The sequence below is a fragment of the Nomascus leucogenys genome, chromosome 12 (genome assembly GCF_006542625.1).
Source record: "Nomascus leucogenys isolate Asia chromosome 12, Asia_NLE_v1, whole genome shotgun sequence".
In the NCBI taxonomy this organism is placed as follows: Eukaryota; Metazoa; Chordata; class Mammalia; order Primates; family Hylobatidae; genus Nomascus; species Nomascus leucogenys.
The window spans coordinates 59,202,087-59,222,869 of record NC_044392.1 but is presented as its reverse complement, the minus strand read 5'-3'; the positions used below and the strand labels follow the sequence as shown (position 1 = coordinate 59,222,869).

The following is a 20,783-nucleotide window of genomic DNA, read 5'->3' as shown; positions in this document are numbered from 1 at the left end:
GTAAATATTTGGCTTCCTTTTACCCGGTAACAGCAAACAACTGCTTTGACTTAATTTCATTTCCTAGGCAACTTTCTGACAGATAATATCCATATTTGTACCTAGAGTTGAAAAAGAAAACGGGCACCACTTTTACAATTTTTCCTCACTGTGACCTAAAGAATTGTAATGCTGAAAATGTGCTTTGGAAGTCTGTCATGGTTATTTCTCTTTTTAGGCGTCTTTTCAGGGCACACCCATCTCTGCATCACTGTCTCTTTCCTTGTGTCACAAATTTCTGTTCTTTTTTTCTCTCCCTGTTCCCTCTCATTTCTTTTTTCTCCTAATCTCTCCTTTTTCTTAACCACCTATAATGTTAATAACTTTAAGTGCTTTTGACTCCTTTGTTTTGGTAGTTTAATTATATTTCGTAGTCTCTATGCTTCTTTGTTTTGGAACGAGTTTTTATTTATCTAACTGTGAATTTCACTAGAGTTGTAAAATGTATGCCGAACACAGGATTTGGGGATTGCAAGCATTTACAGCTGATACTCAGTTTCTTTCTTTTCACCACAAAAACGATTTTAGAACATGAAAAATATCTTTGGAGAAACAAAAAAATCAATTTCCTCATCATTTTATGGGTATACATTTTTCAATATTTATAATCATATGGGATAAATGTTTGCATTCTGCTATTGGCTTGTGAACATTTACCTATATTTCTATGTGGTCTTTTTAGGGACAGTATACCTAAGTGGATAAAAGGCTGCGTGGTTGAATTTGGCTTCTTGTTTACAAAAGAGTGATCCTTAGTGATCTACTTAGCCTCTCTGTTCCTTTTCTCTTTCACTGAGATGAGAAAACCTATCCTTCCCAATTTTTTGTGTGAGGATTAAAATGCGGTAAGAAAACACACACTCATAAACACATCTGCTTTGGCAAAGGAGCACATCAGAAGCGCTGGCTTGTGCATGCTCTCGCTCTCTGTGTATGTGTATTATGTTTTATGTTACTGTAAAAGGTGTAAAGAGAGGCACGTGGTTAAGCTCTCAGGGTGTGGACTCCACCAGTCTCACTTCAGTTCCTTTTGCATGAAGAGCTCAGAATCAAAAGAGGAAGCCAACCCCTAAGATGAGCTTTCCATGTAAAGTTGTAGCCAGCTTCCTTCTGATTTTCAACGTTTCTTCCAAAGGTAAGCTAGTGGGTGGGTCTCCACTGTCACTGTTAGAAGCTTCTTCGGAGACCCTGAAGTAAGCATAAGAGTCAAAGAAGTCCCAACCCAGCTTTCCCTGAAAGTGACTCTCAGTAACTCTGTTGCTTTTTATAGGTGCAGTCTCCAAAGAGATTACGAATGCCTTGGAAACCTGGGGTGCCTTGGGTCAGGACATCAACTTGGACATTCCTAGTTTTCAAATGAGTGATGATATTGATGATATAAAATGGGAAAAAACTTCAGACAAGAAAAAGATTGCACAATTCAGAAAAGGGAAAGAGACTTTCGAGGAAAAAGATGCATATAAGCTATTTAAAAATGGAACTCTGAAAATTAGGCATCTGAAGACCGATGACCAGGATATCTACAAGGTATCAATATATGATACAAAAGGAAAAAATGTGTTGGAAAAAACATTTGATTTGAAGATTCAAGGTAAGTGCTCATTCCCTTAATTGCTTTATTTCACTGTGGGTGCTATTTGGCAAGTTGGAAAATAGCATTCATAATATTCCCCAGCGCTGACCTCTGCCTCCAGGGGGGCTATACAGGAAACCAGATGCATGTCTCCTGCCCCAGTGGAGACTGTGGTCCAATGTGGGAATGGGATCCACACATCTGATAGACCCTCAAGTCCACCTGCCTACAATCTGCCTTCAGGTGGTTACAGGAATGTGGGGCTGGGTGAAGAACCTGGATTAAGGTGGCATTAATCAGGAGGAGGACACAGGTGGGCAGAGGGAAAAGGCAACTGTTCCAGGTTGCTGATGAATGGGCGAGCTAAGAGTGGGGCAGGAAGAAGAGGCTGACTGGAGAGCAGCGGGCCTTTCATCGACAGAGCCCATTTCAAGCCAGGCTGCCCTGAAGGAGGAGTTATATGGCAGAAAAGGGCTGGAAACAACATGTTTAAGGATGAACAGCCCTTGTTTTGGATCTGCTTGTCAGAGTGATCCAAGGTGGTAGGTGATTTTTGCTGATATGTGTAGAAGATGCACAAGGTGTGGCTTTGTATATCTCTGCCTGTACTGGGAGGACAGGAGTGGATATTGAGGATGGGGTTAGGGAGGCTAGTTAGAAAGCTGCTGCTGTAATCCAAGTGGAGTGAGGACCAATTAAATCAGATCTGTTTTTGCATGCGGCCTGGGTATCATTAGGTTCTAAAGCTCCCTGAGGGATTCTAATGAGCAACCAAAGTCTATCGCCACTGGCCTAGATCAAAGGGTGCCTGTAACATAGGAAGAATGAGGATAATAAGGGTCAGGCATAGAGAAAGGTGGCTTAGGCGAGGGAGAGAAGGAAGAGAAAGTGGAATTGAAAGGCCATTGGAGTTGAAAGCCTGGGGGGACGCTGGGGAAGGAGTGACAAGAAGGGAAAAGAAGAAGCTGCGCTTGGAAGGGAAAAGAAGCTACGCTTGGCTTAGGGAGGCAGACAGGAACCCCAGCATGAGCACAGGCCAGCCATTCAGTGAGCAAATAAGCATTTCTGTGCTTCACACAGAAAATGTCACCGGAAGCAGGGCCCCTCCTTCTTCCTCTCCATCTCCAGCCCCATCTTCAGCACCTGGGCCTACCAGCAATCCCAGATAGTGTCAGATTGCCCACTCCAGCAATCCCAGACACTGTCAGCTCCCCTGCAGTGACAACTTTCCACACCCTAGTCCTGCAACCTTGAGTGGAGAGCACCTTGTAGAAATGTAGTGGGGTTGAGCATGGCGCTGAAAAGGACCTCTGATTATGGGCTCTGGAAACCACAGATCTCAGGACTCCAAACAGCACAAAACTCAAGTGTCCTGTTTTGAGTGTGAGCCCTACGCGGGGGACCATGCTGGTGTTTTCACATTTGGGTCACATTTAGCATTGCAGTGGAAATAATGGCTACCAGTTAGGGGTCAGCTGCTTGCTTACATGATCTCATTTAAAGCGCCCAACAATACTGAGACCTAGTTGTTGTTATCTCCTTGTTATATATAAGAAAACTGAGACCTAGTCAGAAGCGGCTTGTCCAAGGTCTCATTGCTTGACAGGAGCAAAGTCAGGATTCAAACTCAGAGGTCTTTTTGGCAAGAATGACAACCTTTTCTTTTTTTTCCAAGCAGCTTCGTTAAGATAGTTCACCTACCATTCAATTTGTCCATATACTAAAATGGCCTTCAGTATATTCAGAGTTTTGTAACCATTACCACAATCAACATTTTCATTGCCCCAGAAAGAAACCCTTCACCCTTTAGCCGAAAGGCAGTGACTTGCTTTGTGTGTGTGCACATCAATGTCATACAACATCTTGATTCAACTTGTAGTTGGTCAATATTACCAGACTTAAGGTGACCATGGCCTTGGGCAAATTCCCTATCTGCTCTGAGTCTGATTTTCCAATGACAACTTCAAGGGATATTCAGTGAGACAAGGTGTGTACAAGTGCCCTGCAGTGCCTGGGGCACAATATCTGTTTTCTTAGTGTTAATGCCCTCCCACATCTCTTTGTTTCTCCAAGCTTCTCTTTGTCTTTTTTGTTTGTTTGTTTGTTTGTTTTATTGAGATGGAATCTTGCTCTGTTGCTCAGGCTGGAGTGCACTGGCATGATCTCAGCTCACTGCAGCTTCTGCCTCCCAGGTTCAAGCGATTCTCCTGCCTCAGCCTCCCAAGTAGCTGGGATTACAGGCATGTACCACCACGTCCGGCTAATTTTTGTATTTTTAGTAGAGACGGGGTTTTGCCATGTTGGTTAGGCTGGTCTCAAACTCCTGACCTCAGGGGATCCGCCTGCATCAGCCTCTCAAAGTGCTGGGATTACAGATGTGAACCACGGCACCCGGCCTCCAAACTTCTCAAACTTCAGTAGTTGCGCCTGCATTTCCTTCAAGAGGTAGTTGCTGCTGCAGGCTGAAGAGGCCGTGGAGGGCCCCTTAGAAGCAGATGCTAGTAGGGAAGGGGTTAATCCCAGCAACTCAGAATTAAGGAGTTCTCATCCATGGAAGGCCTTAGGTTGGATCAGTTCTAAGACGCTATCTTAGTGAATGTATACGGAAGTACCACTCCACAAGGGTGCCCGTCACTGCATTGTTCATATTAGCGAAATACTAGAACAGTCAGCAGTTAGAAACTTATTAATCAATTAAATTAAGAATGCATCCTTTAAAAAGATGGATATATGCATTTATTGATGTTCATTAAGAAAAGAACTTCATAATATAATTTCACAATAAAGGGGAAAAGGCAGACTATAAGATCATATAAACTAGTTCTAATTTTTAAAATATTACATATAAATATATATATATATAGAGAGAGAGAGAGAGAGACTCACTCTGTCGTCCAGCCTGGAGAGCACTGACGCAATCTTGGCTCATTGCAGCCTCTGCCTCCTGGGTTCAAGCAATTATCATGCCTCAGCCTCCTGAGTAGTTTGGATTACAGGCACGTACCAACACATCTGGCTAATCTTTGTATTTTTAGTAGAGATGGATTTCACCATGTTGGCCAGGCTACTCTTGAACTCCTGGCCTCAAGTGATCTGCCCACCTCAGCCTCCCAAAGTGCTGGATTACAGGCATGAGCCACCTCTCCCAGCTGCAATATTATATTATTTATATATGTACATATAAATAGAAAATATCTGATAAAGATATACATGAAAATATTCATTATTGACTTTGAGTGGTGGCATTGTGGGTAATTTTTAATCTGCTTTAAACTTTTAAAAATATTTCATCAACTTGTACAGTGACTGAAGTCGAAAGCCCACGGATGCTGGGCAGGGAGTGATAAGAAGGGAAAAGAGGAAGCTGGCTTGGGGAGGCAGACAGGAACCCCAGAATGAGCACAGGCCAGCCATTCAGTGAGCAAATAAGCATTTCTGTGCTTCACACAGAAAATGTCGCCAGAAGCAGGGCCCCCTCCTTCTTCCTCTCCGTCTCCAGCCCCATCTTCAGCACCTGGGCCTACCAGCAATCCCAGATAGTGTCAGATTGCCCACTCCAGCAATCCCAGACACTGTCAGCTCCCCTGCAGTGACAACTTTCCACACCCTAGTCCTGCAACCTTGAGTGGAGAGCACCTTGTAGAAATGTAGTGGGGTTGAGCATGGCGCTGAAAAGGACCTCTGATTATGGGCTCTGGAAACCACAGATCTCAGGACTCCAAACAGCACAAAACTCGAGTGTCCTGTTTTGAGTGTGAGCCCTACGCGGGGGACCATGCTGGTGTTTTCACATTTGGGTCACATTTAGCATTGCAGTGGAAATAATGGCTACCAGTTAGGGGTCAGCTGCTTGCTTACACGATCTCATTTAAAGCGCCCAACAATACTGAGACCTAGTTGTTGTTATCTCCTTGTTATATATAAGAAAACTGAGACCTAGTCAGAAGCAGCTTGTCCAAGGTCTCATTGCTTGACAGGAGCAAAGTCAGGATTCAAACTCAGAGGTCTTTTTGGCAAGGAAGATGACCTTTTCTTTTTTTTCTAAACAGCTCCATTGAGATAATTCACCTACCATTCAATTTGTCCATATACTAAAATGGCCTTTAGTATATTCAGAGTTTTGCAACCATCACCACAATCATGTTACTGTGCTACTGTTATAAGTAGAAAAAAAATATTTCCTTTCTGAAGAGATGGGCAAACTTCATGACCCAACCTGTAGACTATGTACTAATTCTGTTGCTGAATGCTGATAATTTCCATTTTCTTCCTTCTCAGTAACGCAGAATCTTGGGATGAGAAGAAAACTTCTAATTTAATTTCTGCATGCCTATATATATCGGGACATAAATGAAGTTTGACTATATTGTTCCATGGGGAAGATATTGGTGTCTGGAAGTCAGAGTGGGAGGGAATCATTGAAAAATAAGCTAGTCCATCTATATTATGAATGGAGAGAAACTGAGAGGGAAAAGTGGCAAGTCTGGGGGGAACAAAGTAAAGAATGAGGAGAAAAAAAACAGAAGAGGAGGAAAAGGAAAAGGTCACACAGCTGGGAAGTGATGGGGCTAGGATGTAGACCTGAGCCATTTAATGCGAAGCCTGGGCATTTTCCTTTTATGGTGCAGTCTCTCTGTGGGAGAGGCAAGAAGTTTGTGATTATTGAATGCATGAACTACCACTAATAATGTCAGCGCCTAATGATCTGCCCAGGGCTTTGCCACATGTTGCTCCTTTTGTGACAGGTAGGGCATGTTTTTCTGATCCCTTTCTGATGCTCTGAGGAGGGCCAGTGTAGACCCTGTGAGCAGCTAAGCAGCTCTGGGCTGCGAAAAGGCAGAACCAAGTCTCTGGTTCCCAGGCAGGTGCTCCTTTTCCCCAGAGCTTTGAGCTCCTTGGACACCCACACACTCACATGTACCCACCTGGCCCTCTGCTCCAGGAACTTGATGGGGGCAGAGGTATCCAAGGTCCCCAGTCACATGTCGATGTGGCGATTCCTCCAGGATGGGGTTCCTGGCTGCTCTTAAAGCATTGCCTTTCTCAAACTCTGGAGGCACCCTCTTACCCATACTCCTAAACCCTGACTGCCATGTTGTAGGTGGTGCCCCAAGACCACCCACTGGACCTCTCAGAGCCTTGAACATTTTATCTGTAAATGGGAAGAAAAGCATCAGCTTCTCTGTTAGGGTTAAGTGATATCATATATGTGAAAGCATTTTAAGGTATAAGACAGCATATAAACATTACATATGATACACTATTTAGTGGCATAAAGTATCTATGAATGTCATCAGAAATAATTTTTTTCTGAATGCTCTTTGTAAATAAAATAAAATAAAATAAAATAATTTCCAAAAGTTGCTAGAGGTCTTTGACATTGTTCCCTTGTCCCTAACTGACTCCATGCCCCACTGTATAAATAGATATGCTTATTAAAGTCAGAAAATTGCCTAAATTGAACTGGATCTTTACTTTCTTTTTAGAGAGGGTCTCAAAACCAAAGATCTCCTGGACTTGTATCAACACAACCCTGACCTGTGAGGTAATGAATGGAACTGACCCCGAATTAAACCTGTACCAAGATGGGAAACATCTAAAACTTTCTCAGAGGGTCATCACACACAAGTGGACCACCAGCCTGAGTGCGAAATTCAAGTGCACAGCAGGGAACAAAGTCAGCAAGGAATCCAGTGTGGAGCCTGTCAGCTGTCCAGGTGCGTGGCGGGCATCACTTCACAAATACAGCCTGCCAGGCCCTCAGTAGGCAGAGGCACGCTGCTCCAGGTCACAGGTGTTCATGCTGGGAGGCAGCCCCAGCTCAGGATGAGGCATGAAAGCATATCTCTTCCTCCTGGAAACCTTCAAGGGAAGCCTCAGGGGAGGTGGTGTTCTATGGTTTCCCATCCTGGGAGTCCTCCCACTGAGCACAATTTGACCACAAGCAATTTTAAAGATCCTCTTCTAGGAGAAAGAATTGCAAAACTGAAGAAGGAGGAGCTGTAGAGTATCTCATGCAAAGCTCCATTTTCCAGAGAGGGAAACTGACTTGCCCAAGGTCCCTTGGCTAGTCAGTGACATGATTCCAACTGCTCCCCTAAAGATGGTCAGTGGTCAGCACCTCCTATCAGGAGTAAAGGTAGAAAGGCTGCAGAAACCCTGGGGGGCAGAGACAAGGGGGAATGGAGCCCTTGAGGCCAAAGAGGACTGTGGACAGCAAGGCCACACTCCTGGCACACAACAGGACGGCAAGGCTTGGGGACTAGCTCCAGAAAATCTCAAAACTCCAAGACCATAATGGATCCCCAGTGTCCCAGCCTGATGTGACCTCCAGAAGTATTTCTGAGAGTCAGCCTTCTGTAGTGCCCAAGGTCTCGCCTGGGAGTAGAGGTCTGGACTTCTAGTTTGGGTCTGTCCAAATTTAGCCAGAAAATCTTGACAGAGTTTCTTTCCCTCTCTAGGCTTCAGCTTCCTGGCCCACGAAAAAAATAAGCACCATGTTCACAGACTATTAGATGAGTAGGCTCTTGGATCCACTTCCAAGTTCATTCATGTGGGCCATTGGGCTGCCTCACAATATTGCAGCTAGCTTCCCTCAGAGACCTCTAAGAAAGAGCAGGAATAAGTGCCCAGGACAAAAGCCGTGGTCTTTTTGTAACTTAATCTCAGGAGTGATATCCCAATCACTTCTGCTGTGTTCTATTCATTAGAAGCAAGTTAATAAATCTAGCCCACATTCAATCAGAGGGGATGCACATAGGTGAGAATACCAGGAAGCAGGTGTCATTGAAGGCATCTGAGATTGTGCCAATCACCAACTTGACCAGCATCACTTCACCCCCAGTTTTCCCACCAGTCATCCTCCCACATTCCCCCATCACTAAGGCACAGTGAGTGAAGTTGCCTCTCCTTGACTTCACAACTTTTTTTTGAGACAAGGTTTTGCTCTGTTGCCAAGGCTGGAGTGTGGTAGTATGATCATAGCGCTCAGCAGCCTCGACCTCCCAGGCTCAAGCAATCTTCCTACCTCAGCCTCCCCAGTAGCTGAGATTACAGGAGCATGCCACCACACCCAGCTAATTTTTAAATTTTTTGTAGAGATAAGGTCTCACTACGTTGCCCAGGCTAGTCTCGAACTCCTGTGCTCAAACTGTCCTCCCACCTCAGCCTCCCAAAGTGCTGGGATTATAGGCATGAGCCACTGCAGTGGCCTCGAGAGATCTTTGATTAGAGTTGCCAGATATAGCAAATAAAAATACAGTATAAGTATGTTTCAGATATTGCATGGAACATACTTATGCTAGAAATTTTTCACGGTTTATCTGAAATTCAAATTTAACTGGGTGTTTTGCATTATATCTGGCAATGCTACTTTTGATGTTTATTTTAACGGGAGCCCACAAGTATAAATATGTGTGTGTATTAGGGATGGAAGGAGGGAGAGAAGGAGGACCTTGGGAGCAGCCAAGGTTTGAAGGCTGGAACACTTATGTCCCTTATTCTATGGTGCAGAGCAGAAGCTCACTGGGAGAAGGGCCACTAGGGAGATGGGAAGAATACCTAGGGAGAGATTAGGGTGGAGGAGCTGCTCTTGAAGACCCGAAAAGGGATTTGGAAGTTTTATTCTGAAAGGCCAAGGCAGAGAGGAGCAATGGTCAGAGTCTAACCATTTGGCTCAGATTAGGTGAGCGTTTACATACTTAAAACCAAAATACTAGGAGGAAGGAACAGATTCAGATGTGCAAAAATACTTTATCACATAAACTCATAGGCATGTGATCTCCAAGAGAAACTGTAGGAAGATAGTATGCCTGGATTTAGGAACTGGGAGGGCATATTTTTGACTGACAGTGCCATCGCTGCTTCTGAAACATGATGGAACACTCCCCACCAAGAGCACTACCAGGTGCCCCAGGGCACTACACTGGACAAACTGGAGAGCAGGCTGTGTAAGGCATTGCCTACATTCCTGCATGTGCCCAAGATAAAGTTGTGGCCACCCTACCCGACGACTTGGAGAGAAGGTGGAGCTGGTGGCTGCATGACTCAGCCATGTGCTCCCCAAAGCATTTCAGGCCTGCCCTGCCCCACCCTGGGTCAAATCTGAAAAGTTCTCAAGCTCAGCAGGAAGTGGCCTCTGGTATCTCCTGCCCCTCGTCCAAGCCAGCAGGGCCTAAAGGGCCCTGAATCCTTTACTGACCCAATTTCAATGGTTTAAGATTATGCCTGCTTCTCTGGTGGAGGCCTCTTCATCAGTAGAGCTTAGAGAGGTTGTGTAACTGGCAGGCAAAGAATGGGTAAGAGAGAGACTCGAGGAAAGAAAGCCAAGATGAATACACCACCGCAGTTTGATGATCTGTTAAACTTGGTTTTTGAGCCTCTGACCCTCTCCTTGGGGCCCATCCTAGGCTTCATGTATAACAGTGTCTCCCTAGGATGTTTTTGCCTGGAGAAGCATTTCTTTTGTGATGCTGGGCCAAGTTCCAGTTTGTTCTTCAGATGACCCCGTCCCCTGACTTCAGCCCCACTGCTGCTTCTCTAACTGCTATTGACTCACAAAGGGCAGACAGCCCTAGAACTCCTCCTGTTTCCCCTGTTTCTGGGAAACAGCTCCCAGAAACACCAATATGAGAACACTAGTAAGAGCAAGACCTCACATCTGTGTTGTTTTACAGTTTACAAAGCACTTTCATATCCATTATCTGATTGACTTCCAACAGCCACCCTATGATGTAGGTTTCATTATCTCCACTTTACAAAGAAGGAAACAGGCTCAGAGAGGTGAAGTAACTCTCCAAAGTTCACCCAGCTCCTGCCTAAAAAAGCCTAGACCAAACCCATTTCCCTTAACACCAAAGTCACTGTTTTTCTCATTGCATTACAGCGACTGAAGGTCCAGCAACTGAAGACTAAGCCCACTGCTGTTACTAATGCACTGTTCACCCGGGTTTCTCTTGTGGCTCCAGGGAAACTCTGTGAGGGAGTGCTGGCCGGGAGGTCAGAGTGCTGGGCTGGACAAGTGAAATATTTACCCTGAGTGTTTGGAAACTGCCTGGTAGAGAGAGTGAGAAGGAATCATGGTGTTGGGGGGGGTAACCAGAGACGAGAGCAGGATCAACAGTGCAGAAACACCGAGACAAGGGGCTGCTTGAGGGAAATGCTCAGGAACAGATACTGTGTGCCTTCAGGCAGCTCATTCTCCCTTTCAGGGCCTCATGTTTGAAACTAGAGGTTGCATTAGAGTATCTCTAAGATCCTTGGATCTAAAATTTCGTGATGCTTTCCATGACCGGGGCAGTGGGCAGCCCGGCCTTGGTGTATGAGCAATCAGGCATTTCTAGCCCCTGAGAGCAGTTTCCCAAGGAGCCTGCAGAGGGAGCTTCCCCAGGACCTTGGATCCTTCCAGGGTTGACACCACTCACCACCCTCTGTGAGCCTGGGAGCTATGGGGTGAAAGGTCCCAACAAGCTGTTTTATCTGCTTGATGCAGGAGGCAGCATCCTTGGCCAGAGTAACGGGCTCTCTGCCTGGACCCCTCCCGGCCATCCCACTTCTCTTCCTTTTACAGAGAAAGGTCTGGACATCTATCTCATCATCGGCATTTGTGGAGGAGGCAGCCTCTTGATGGTCTTTGTGGCACTGCTAGTTTTCTACATCACCAAAAGGAAAAAACAGAGGAGTCGGAGAAATGGTAAGCTCCCCCTCTTTTGTCCCACCGCAGGCCCCAGCAAAATCCCCAGGAAACAGCTCATGGGGATGACACCTTGAATCTGCAGAGAAAATGATGGAAATAGGTAGTTTCGGAATGTCAGGGTTGTAGCCAGCGGTTATAGCTTGTTTCATTTTGTGGTTAGCTTGATTTTTGAAAAACAAATTCTTAGTGGTGACAGTGTGGGAGCTTTGAGACACTGAATCCAGTTGGCCTCATTGGAATCCACCACTGAGGCCTACTTGGTGACAGGCGAATGTGAACATCTTTTGAATGAGCCACACTTCTCTACATAGGTAGAAAGGTTAGCTCCAAAACACCGTTTCTAGGAATAAATGTCCTGTCTATGGGTGGCCCAAGATGAGTTCAGGACCAAGCTCCTAGAAACACAGGGAAAATAATTAAGGTCATCAGGTAGTCACAGGAAAACAGCTGTTCTAAAGCAGGGTGCCTGTGCCCCCTTTGCTAATTCTCTGTTCGAGGGATGTGTTAGGGTTGAGAGTTTTTCATCAGATCAGGCCTGTCCGACAATCTATCAGCAATGAAAAGGTTATGCTTGCAAGTGCGGAGCCGGCTCAGGGAGCATCCAGGCCACCCAAGGCAGAACACTTCAGAGAATGGCCAACCCGGGGTCACTGTGGGGGGTACAGATGAGGCTGTCAGCCATTGGCAGGACTTGCAGCCAAGAGAACAGGCCCTGGGGTTCTCTGCAATTCACATTCACAGCAGGACTTGGTCTCTCCCTAGAACCGGCAGGCACAGCCACACCAGCTGCTTCCAGTGCTGCCCAGGGAGGTGGTCCAAACTTCCCCAGGCACCGGTGGCCTTGGGCCCCATGCCCTCTGGATTTGGCTTCTTTACCTCAGACTTCTTCCTCAGTTCTCCTTCTGCCTCCCCATCAGGTTACGGTCCCTCAGCCCCACATCCCATCACACCACTGCCCCCAGCCCAGGCCCCGAAACATCTTCCTGAACTTAGTCCCATTCTTCCCACCACGACTGTCCCACACTTTCCGCCACAGCGCAGCAGAATCGCTGGCAGGGCCCTTAGGCATGCCCAGCTTGCCCTCCTCTGTGCCCAGCTGTGGCTGTTCTCCATGCTCCTCTCCAGCAAAGACCCCTTCTCCATTGACTAATGGTCAAAGACCCTATCTTCTTCCAAGGTGGACCTCACTTGTCACCCCGAGACAAGGCAATCTCTGCCATCACCAGGCTGAGAAGGCCAGTATGATGGTTAGCTCATGCTGATAAAAAAGTCATTAGTCTCTGTGTTTTATGTTTATTAGTGCATCCAGCTTCCAGAGTGATCTTAGGAGACAGATAACAACACAGATGAGGAAGCTTAAGTTCAGCGAGGTTCAATTATTTGCCTTAAATCCTATGGCCAGTAGGCTGACTCAGGCCTAGGCTGAGGCAAGGAGCCCAGAATTTAAGGCATAAAATTTAAGGAGGCTGGCCTGCCCTTGCACAACCTGAAAGTTGGTGTGTCTTTAAACTGCATGCCTGTCAGCCTCACTTGCCTTATTCCAGTCACGCCCTGGGTTGAGTAACCAGGAGATGCAAACAAGGGAGAAGGACAATAAGCCTGGAGGAATTCCTGGGAGCACACATTTAGGCGCCAGCTGCAGCTGCCGGAGTGGGCAGGCTGAGGACCCACTGTCCTGCTTGAACCAGGCAGGGTGCACAGAGCCATGGCCAGCCTTGTCTGTCCAACCCTGCCTGCAGTCTCAACCATGTGGCCACACCCCATTCCTCCTACCAGAACTCATGAGCCTCTGTCTACACTTTGTGGTAGCCCTGGGCTCTTCATGGAAATTGACATTGCAATTTTCAGTTCTTGTTCGCCTCTTCCTTGATTTTAGGCTTCCTGAGGACAATTTGTGTCTATGTCACAATGACACTTAACACTTAGAAGATGAGGAATAAATGTTGGAAGGACAAATGAATAAAATGGTGGATGGGCCAGGTGTGGTGGCTCACATGTATAATCTCAGCACTTTGGGAGGCCGAGGCAGGAGGATCATTTGAGCTCAGGAGTTTGGGACCAGCCTGGGCAGTATGGTGAGACCTGGTCCCTACTTTAAAAAAAAAATTTAAAAGTTAGGCAGGTGTGGTGGTGTATGCCTGTAGTCCCAGCTAGTCAGGAGGCTGAGGTGGGTGAATCATTTCAGCCCGGGAGATTGAGAATGCAGTGAGATATGATCACACCACTGCACTCCAGTCTGGGCAACAGAGCAATACCCTGTCTCAAAAAACCAAACAAATAAAAAACAAAAATAGTGGGTGAACAGAGTAGTAAACCAATGGCCAGTGCAAGTTTGCCACATAGGAGATGAAGAAGGACCACCCACTTCCCCATAATTCAGAACTGGGGCCAGGGGTTAGAGCCCTCTCCACAGTCTACTGGACATAACCTAAGCAATGACTGCAGGGCACGGAAGATGGCATAGACGATGTGTTTTGTCCTTTCTGGAGGCCTTTTCCTCTTTGTGCTTAGACCACACGAGCCACTTAGGTATCAAAATCACGTTGTCTGACTTTGACTCTACACTCAAAGCCATCTGATGCTCACATTTCATGTAGTCAGAGGAGGCCATCTGGTTTGAATCAACATCCGGAAGTTACAGGGTGATGCTTAGAGAGGGCTTGTGCTTCCCCAGCCACACATCTCCATAAAGATGTAAGAGGTAATTATTTCAGCTGGGTGCGGTGGCTCATACCTGTAATCCCAGCACTTTCGGAGGCCAAGGCAGGCAGATCACCTGAGGTTGGGAGTTCAAGACCAGCCTGACCAACATGGAGAAATGCCATCTCTACTAAAAATACAATATTAGCCGGGCATGGTGGTGCACACCTGTAATCCCAGCTACTCAGGAGGCCGAGGCAGGAGAATTGTTTGAACCCAGGAGGCAGAGGCTGCAGTGAGCCGAGATCGCACCATTGCACTCCAGCCTGGGCAACAAGAGTGAAACTTCATCTCAAAAAAAAAAAAAAAAAAAAAAAAAAGAGGTAATTATTTCACCCCAGGGAGAAACTTCTCTTCCCACCTCCCTCTGGAGCCATGCAAAGATGGCCTTGGGTGCAGGGACTGAAATACCTAACTTACAGCCTAAAGTTGTCCAGAGGGGCCAGCAGGGTGCTCCAGGCCTCTAGCAGCTGGGCACCTTCACAGATTCCCTGTGATTTTAAGAGTACAGGAAAAACTACCTTACGAGTAGTTGTGGGCCTGCTTTCATGGACTGAAGTCACACAAAGAAGAAAATTCTGAAGGGTGAGGAGAGGAGGAGTTCTTTCCCTCCTAAGGCCAAGAGGATAGGTCATGAATTTCTGAGAAGCAAGTAAATTTCTAAGGACAAAAAATCCCTTGCATGTATTCCAACCTCTTGCCAGAAGGTGGATTGCATGACCGTAGAATTGGGGGAAAGGCAGATCTAGCATAGAAATGCCTCAGAAGGAATGTAGTTACTAATATCCTCCATGACTGCTCATAACCCCTTCCCATGCGCTGTAACCACGAGGTTCTTGCTCTCAGGGAACAATCTCTAGGTCAGCACAGAGGTAGGGTTCCAGGTCTGAGTGCTCTCTCTGATCATGGGAGCCCCAGGCACAAAGCCCTCCACCCATGTGTCTTCTTCCTGCTGGTTCCTTGAGTTCTCTTGTCCTAGGCTTTCACTCTACCTTATGGTGAGCACTTCTTTCTCTCCTACAAGCTTTAGAGTTCTCAGAGAGTAGGGGCAACTTCTGCTTCCTCACTGCATCCCCCAAAGCAGCTAGCATGGCGCCTTGCACATAAAAGGTACTCAATATTTACATTGATTTCACCTGGCCAAGATGAACTCTATTGAGGTTTTGTTGTTGCAGATGAGGAGCTGGAGACAAGAGCCCACAGAGTAGCTACTGAAGAAAGGGGCCGGAAGCCCCACCAAATTCCAGCTTCAACCCCTCAGAATTCAGCAGCTTCCCAACATCCTCCTCCACCACCTGGTCATCGTTCTCAGGCACCTAGTCATCGTCCCCTGCCTCCTGGACACCGTGTTCAGCACCAGCCTCAGAAGAGGCCTCCTGCTCCATCGGGCACACAAGTTCACCAGCAGAAAGGCCCGCCCCTCCCCAGACCTCGAGTTCAGCCAAAACCTCCCCATGGGGCAGCAGAAAACTCATTGTCCCCTTCCTCTAATTAAAAAAGATAGAAACTGTCTTTTCTAATAAAAAGCACTGTGGATTTGTGCACTCCTGATGTGCACATCCGTACTTCCATCAGGTGTTTTCTATGTGCAGAACATTGTCACCTCCTGAGGCTGTGGGCCACAGCCACCTCTGCATCTTCGAACTCAGCCATGTGGCCAACATCTGGAGTCTTCAGTCTCCTCAGAGAGCTCCATCACACCAGTAAGGAGAAGCAATATAAGTGTGATTGCAAGAATGGTAGAGAACCGAGCACAGACATCTTAGAGATCTCTTGTCCCCTCTCAGGTCATGTGTAGATGCGATAAATCAAGTGATTGGTGTGCCTGGGTCTCACTACAAGCAGCCTATCTGCTTAAGAGACTCTGGAGTTTCTTATGTGCCCTGGTGGACACTTGCCCACCATCCTGTGAGTAAAAGTGAAATAAAAGCTTTGACTAGACCCGTGTCTGCTCATTGTGTGAAGGACCCCAGTATCCAGGAGAGGAAGCTGCCGAATAAGAAAGAACCTCGCTGGTGTGACAGCAGGATCAAATTCAGTCAACTCAATCCGGCTGAGGCCTCCTTAGTCTTCACCAGAATGACCCGAACATGCTCCCCAGGTCTCAGCTGCAAAGCTGGGTCCAACAACCTATTTGTAGATTTCCATAATGAATTAAAGCCTCCATGCACACACGTTAACAGGAGTCACCAGAAAACTTAACCTTTCAGGTCTTACTTCCTTGACTGTTCAGACATGGTCATAATGAGCTATACTGTCATCCTTGAAAACAAGGGAATCTATGGATACTGGAGGTGTCATGAACTCGTCAGATGACATACAAAAGAATAGGCTAAGAGACAACTCAGTTGAATCAAATATTAAGTGTCTTAAATGACTATAATTAAAAGGTCAGACCCCATCCCCAGCTAGCAGTCATGCTAGCTGTACTTTGAGGGAAGTGGGGAGAAAAAAATAGTTTTCAGTTAGAGTTCTAAAACAATAGGTGGTGAGAAGGCACCTGCTTTGAGAAGGTTGGTGCCTTGTGTGTGGTCCTGTCTGCCCGCCTTCTCCTTGGCTTCTTAGACTTGCTAAACCTTGTTACACTCTGGCAGGAAGCTCTGAGGGCTAAACCACAAAAACTAAGTATATTCAGGACTTCCTGTGACAGCTCACTGAGGATTGAACTACTTTTTCCTCTGAATCTGAGACTCTATTGTTCCAGCAACCAGAGTTAATTACTAAGGGCAATGATGAATGAAACCTCATCGCCTCCCAAAATTCAAACAAAATCCAGCTAGGTAACAATTGCCACAGGATCTACCCAGTAGAGAGTTGAGGGCTCTGGCTGGGCATGGTGGCTCGTGTCTGTAATCCTAACACTTTGGGAGGCCAAGGCAGGTAGATCACCTGAGGTCAGGAGTTTGAGACTAGCCTGGCCAACATGGTGAAACCCCGTCTCTACTAAAAAAAAAAAAAAAAATTAGCCGGGCATCTTGGCACGCACCTATAACCCCTGCTACTTGGGAGGTTGAGGCAGGAGAATTGCTTGAACCCTGGGGTGTGGAGATTGCGGTGAGCTGAGATCACGTCATTTTGCTCTAGCCTGGGCAAAAGAGCGAAACTCCATCAAAAAAAAAAAAAGAGAGAGAGAGAGATGAGGGTCCTAGCCCTGCCCCTTTCTCATTCTTCATGATACCCATGAGTGATTTCATTGGCTATCTCACCAGAATAGCTCATACGCGATTCCCTTAAGAAAATCTTCCCTGGTCTATTCAGCCCTGGACTCTGCCTTTCTTCTGAACTCCTGTGGCATTACATATGGCACAAAACATATACACCCTATTCAATCCTTCATCGTTCATTCATTCAACAAACATTTATTGAACTTCTACTACGTGTCAGGCTCTGTGCTACGCGCTAGGAAAACAGAGGTGTACAATTGCATCTCTGCTTTCCAGGAGCTCACCACCTGGTAGGCAAAAAACGGACCAACCATGGGACAAATGCAATGCAGTGTGGTAAATATAGGTCAGAGGCAAGTGCATGAACCCAGAGGAAGCACTTTGAACCCAGACTGAGTGGTAGGACTGGGGTGACAAAGAGGGCTTCCTAGAGGAGGGACGTTTGGGTTGCGTTGTAATAGATTAATTGAACTGGAGAAGCAGCGGTACAGAATTATGCATGTAGAGGGATCAGCATGAGCAAGGCTCACTTGGCTTTCTGTTTACACAAACATGTAGTTTCTTTTTCAACTACTGTATTTAACTGATTTGAAGATGTCATTGATTTTTCAACTACTGTTTTCAACTTCTTGTATTTCTTCTCTTTTTCTTTTTTAACTACTGTATTTAACTAATTTGAAGATGGCATTGATTTTAAGTGGCATCATTCTTTTACCTGCCACTAAGAAACAGGAAAAAAAACTTCTCAGTTGCATTGTAACAAATACTAAGATACAGTCAATTTTTAGTCACAATCCCATTCCTGAGATGTTAAAATGTGAAAAAAATGTGCATTTTAGAATTGATGAAATGCATAGTAAAGAAGCTTTTTAGTACAATGACCATTTCTCAATATCGCTGCCACCACTTTATTGAAGCTATCATTAGCCACTTGATTCAATGGGTGAGCACCGTCCTGATGAAAGGAAGGGAAGTGAACGTACACAACATCCTTGTCCTCCTTATCCAGGGCAGATAAGATGGATTCTCTGCCCTGCACCACCATTAGGTAGGAAACACGAACCTTGCTTAAGATTTGTGCTGCTGTCACCCACCTGTCTGACACTGTGTGACATCCCACTGAACCTGTCCCAGAACATGGACATTCTGAGAAGTAGTCAGGCCAGCTGCGTAGGAATAGTTTGTAGAGCTTGTGGTGAAAGAAAAAAAAAGTGCTGACAGTTCTGTAAGTTAGGTTGGGGGCCAAATAAACATATTTTTAAACAACCTCTCCAGCTGATTCCAATGGGCATTCAAGTTGTAGACGAACTTGGAGACTATAGATAATGCAATACTGTAAGAAAAATCAACAGTTGTAGCCCAGTTAACTATTCCTCCACAGGGAAATCTCCAATAAGAAGGCCAACCATGTTGGAAAAAATATCCGCATAATTTAAGGCACTGGAACATCCTAGAGGGTTATATGGAGATAGAAAATTTAGAGGTTTCTGATGGCCTATCTGCCCACCCTAAATAATAGTCTAATCCTAGCAGCTGGACCAGCTTACCTCCAAAAGGGTCTCAATTGTAAACTGGCAATTTCATCTCAGTCCTCCTGCTCCTTTTCTTTTGCTAATTTTCTAATGTTAGGCTCCTTACCCATGCTCAGTGGGTTGCAGTTACTCAGTGACTCAAGTTCACCAATAAGTTTGCCACCTCAGGACCACTGTACATGCTGTTCCTATTATACATGCTGTTCACACTGCCCACACTTTTCACCTGGCTCTTCACCTGTCCACATTCTTCTTTCAGAGCTCAGACAGAAAGTCATTTCCTGGGGGACACCTTTCCTAACTCTTGAACTCCACCATAACGTGAATCTTCTGTGAGACCATCTCTGTGTCCAGTTCTGTGCCCATGAAGTTCAATGTAGTAGAAGACTCACAGGTATCGAAGCCAGGAAGTTCTGACTCTCTCTCTCACCGGATTTGTAAGCTTGAGTAATTTATTCAGCTTCTGTAAACACTGATTTTCTCATCTGTTAAATGAGGATAACGCCTCACAAGGTTAGAGTGAGGACTAAATGGAAATAATGTATGTAATGTAACAAATATATCCTTGTGTACAGAATGCATCTGAAAACTGTGAGCTTTATTTCTGGCATGATACTCAAGAAGAAATATCCTGAATGGCACATATAAATGGGCTAGTTATTGGAAAGAGACACAGCTCATTATAAATTGATAAATAAGCACTCTGTAAGGTGACTTAGTCTGCTATGAGTTTGATTCATCGGAGCCAGTTTCTTAATGCTGCCTCCCATGGAACAAATGGATGATAAAAATCCTACACCAGAGGCATTTAAAGCTAAAGAACAGAAGTGTGAGGCCACCTCGCAAATCCAAGATTGAGTCACCAGCATTCTGTCACCTCCCTGGCTTCATAAGCAGGGTTTTCCTGAAAAAAAAAAATGCTAGGACATTACTTCACATGGCATCTTTCTGGTTTATTTATAGCAACACAGAACAAAAGGATGAGGAAACAAGGGAAAATTCTCATCTTTTTAATTGCCTACCAGACAATGACATTACAAAAAAGAAACTACAGGCCAACAACCTTCACAGATACAGATGGAAAATTTTTCAAAAAATATTAGCAAATCAAATTTGACAATGCATAAAAAGAACTACACCTTGCAACCAATTGGGATTAATCTCAGGTATGCAAAGCTGGTTCAACATTTGTAAATCAATTGATATAATCTATCATATCCACAAGCTAATGAAGAAAAATCACATGATCCTGTAAGTAGATTAAAAAAAAGAATTTGACTCCCGTTTATCAACACCTGTTTATCAAAGAAAACTTTTGGTAACTGGGAATAGAGGGAAACTTCCTCAACTTGATAAAAAAAAAATCTACAAAAATGACATGACCTAACATTTTACTTAGCAATGAGAAACTCTAAACTTTCCAGTAAGATCAGAAATCAGGATGTTTCCTCTCACCACTGTTTCTCAACATCATATTAGAAGTCTTAGCTAATGCAACAAGACAAGAAAATGAAATAAAAGGTAGGCAGGTTGGGAAGAAATAAATAAAACTATCTTTGTAGATGACATGATCATCTGTGTAGAAAATCTGAAAGAATCAACAACAAAATAATACTGGAACTAATAAGGGATTATATTAATAGCAAGGTTGTATTAAATAATTCTTACAAGGTTAATATTAAAAAGTCCATCAGTTTCCCATATACCAACAATGAACAAGTGCAATTTGAAATTAAAGACATAATACTATTTACATTAGCACTCAAAAAATGAAATATTTAGGTATAGATTTATATGAAGAAAACTACAAAACTCTAATGAACAAAATAAAGGAAGAACTAAATAAATGGAGAGCTATTTTATGTTCATGGATAGGAAGATTCAATATTGCCATGATGTTAATTCTTCCCAACTCAGTCTGTAGATCCTGTGTAATCCTGGTCAAAATCCCAGCAAATTGGGCTGGGTGTGGTGGCTCTTGCCTGTAATCCCAGCATTTTGGGAGGCTGAGGTGGGCAGATCACTTGAGGTTAGGAGTTTGAGACCAGCCTGGCCAACATGGTGAAACCCCATCTCTACAA

At 45.1% G+C, this 20,783-nt stretch overlaps 1 protein-coding gene across 2 annotated transcripts; it reads left to right on the top strand.

The window, feature by feature from the left end:
• The first annotated feature begins 1,050 nt into the window (after window positions 1-1,050).
• On the top strand, window positions 1,051-15,947 carry CD2 (CD2 molecule). 2 transcript variants are annotated; one of them, XM_003268039.3, is made up of 5 exons: window positions 1,051-1,174; window positions 1,310-1,630; window positions 7,099-7,329; window positions 11,181-11,303; window positions 15,182-15,947. In XM_003268039.3, the coding sequence occupies exons 1-5, from the start codon at window positions 1,114-1,116 to the stop codon at window positions 15,499-15,501; spliced, it is 1,056 nt and encodes a 351-aa protein (XP_003268087.1). In that variant the 5' UTR covers window positions 1,051-1,113; the 3' UTR covers window positions 15,502-15,947. The 2 variants fall into 2 exon arrangements, with proteins under 2 accessions (XP_003268087.1, XP_012355837.1); XM_012500383.2 differs by having other exon boundaries at window positions 11,103-11,303.
• Window positions 15,948-20,783: the final 4,836 nt, after the last annotated feature.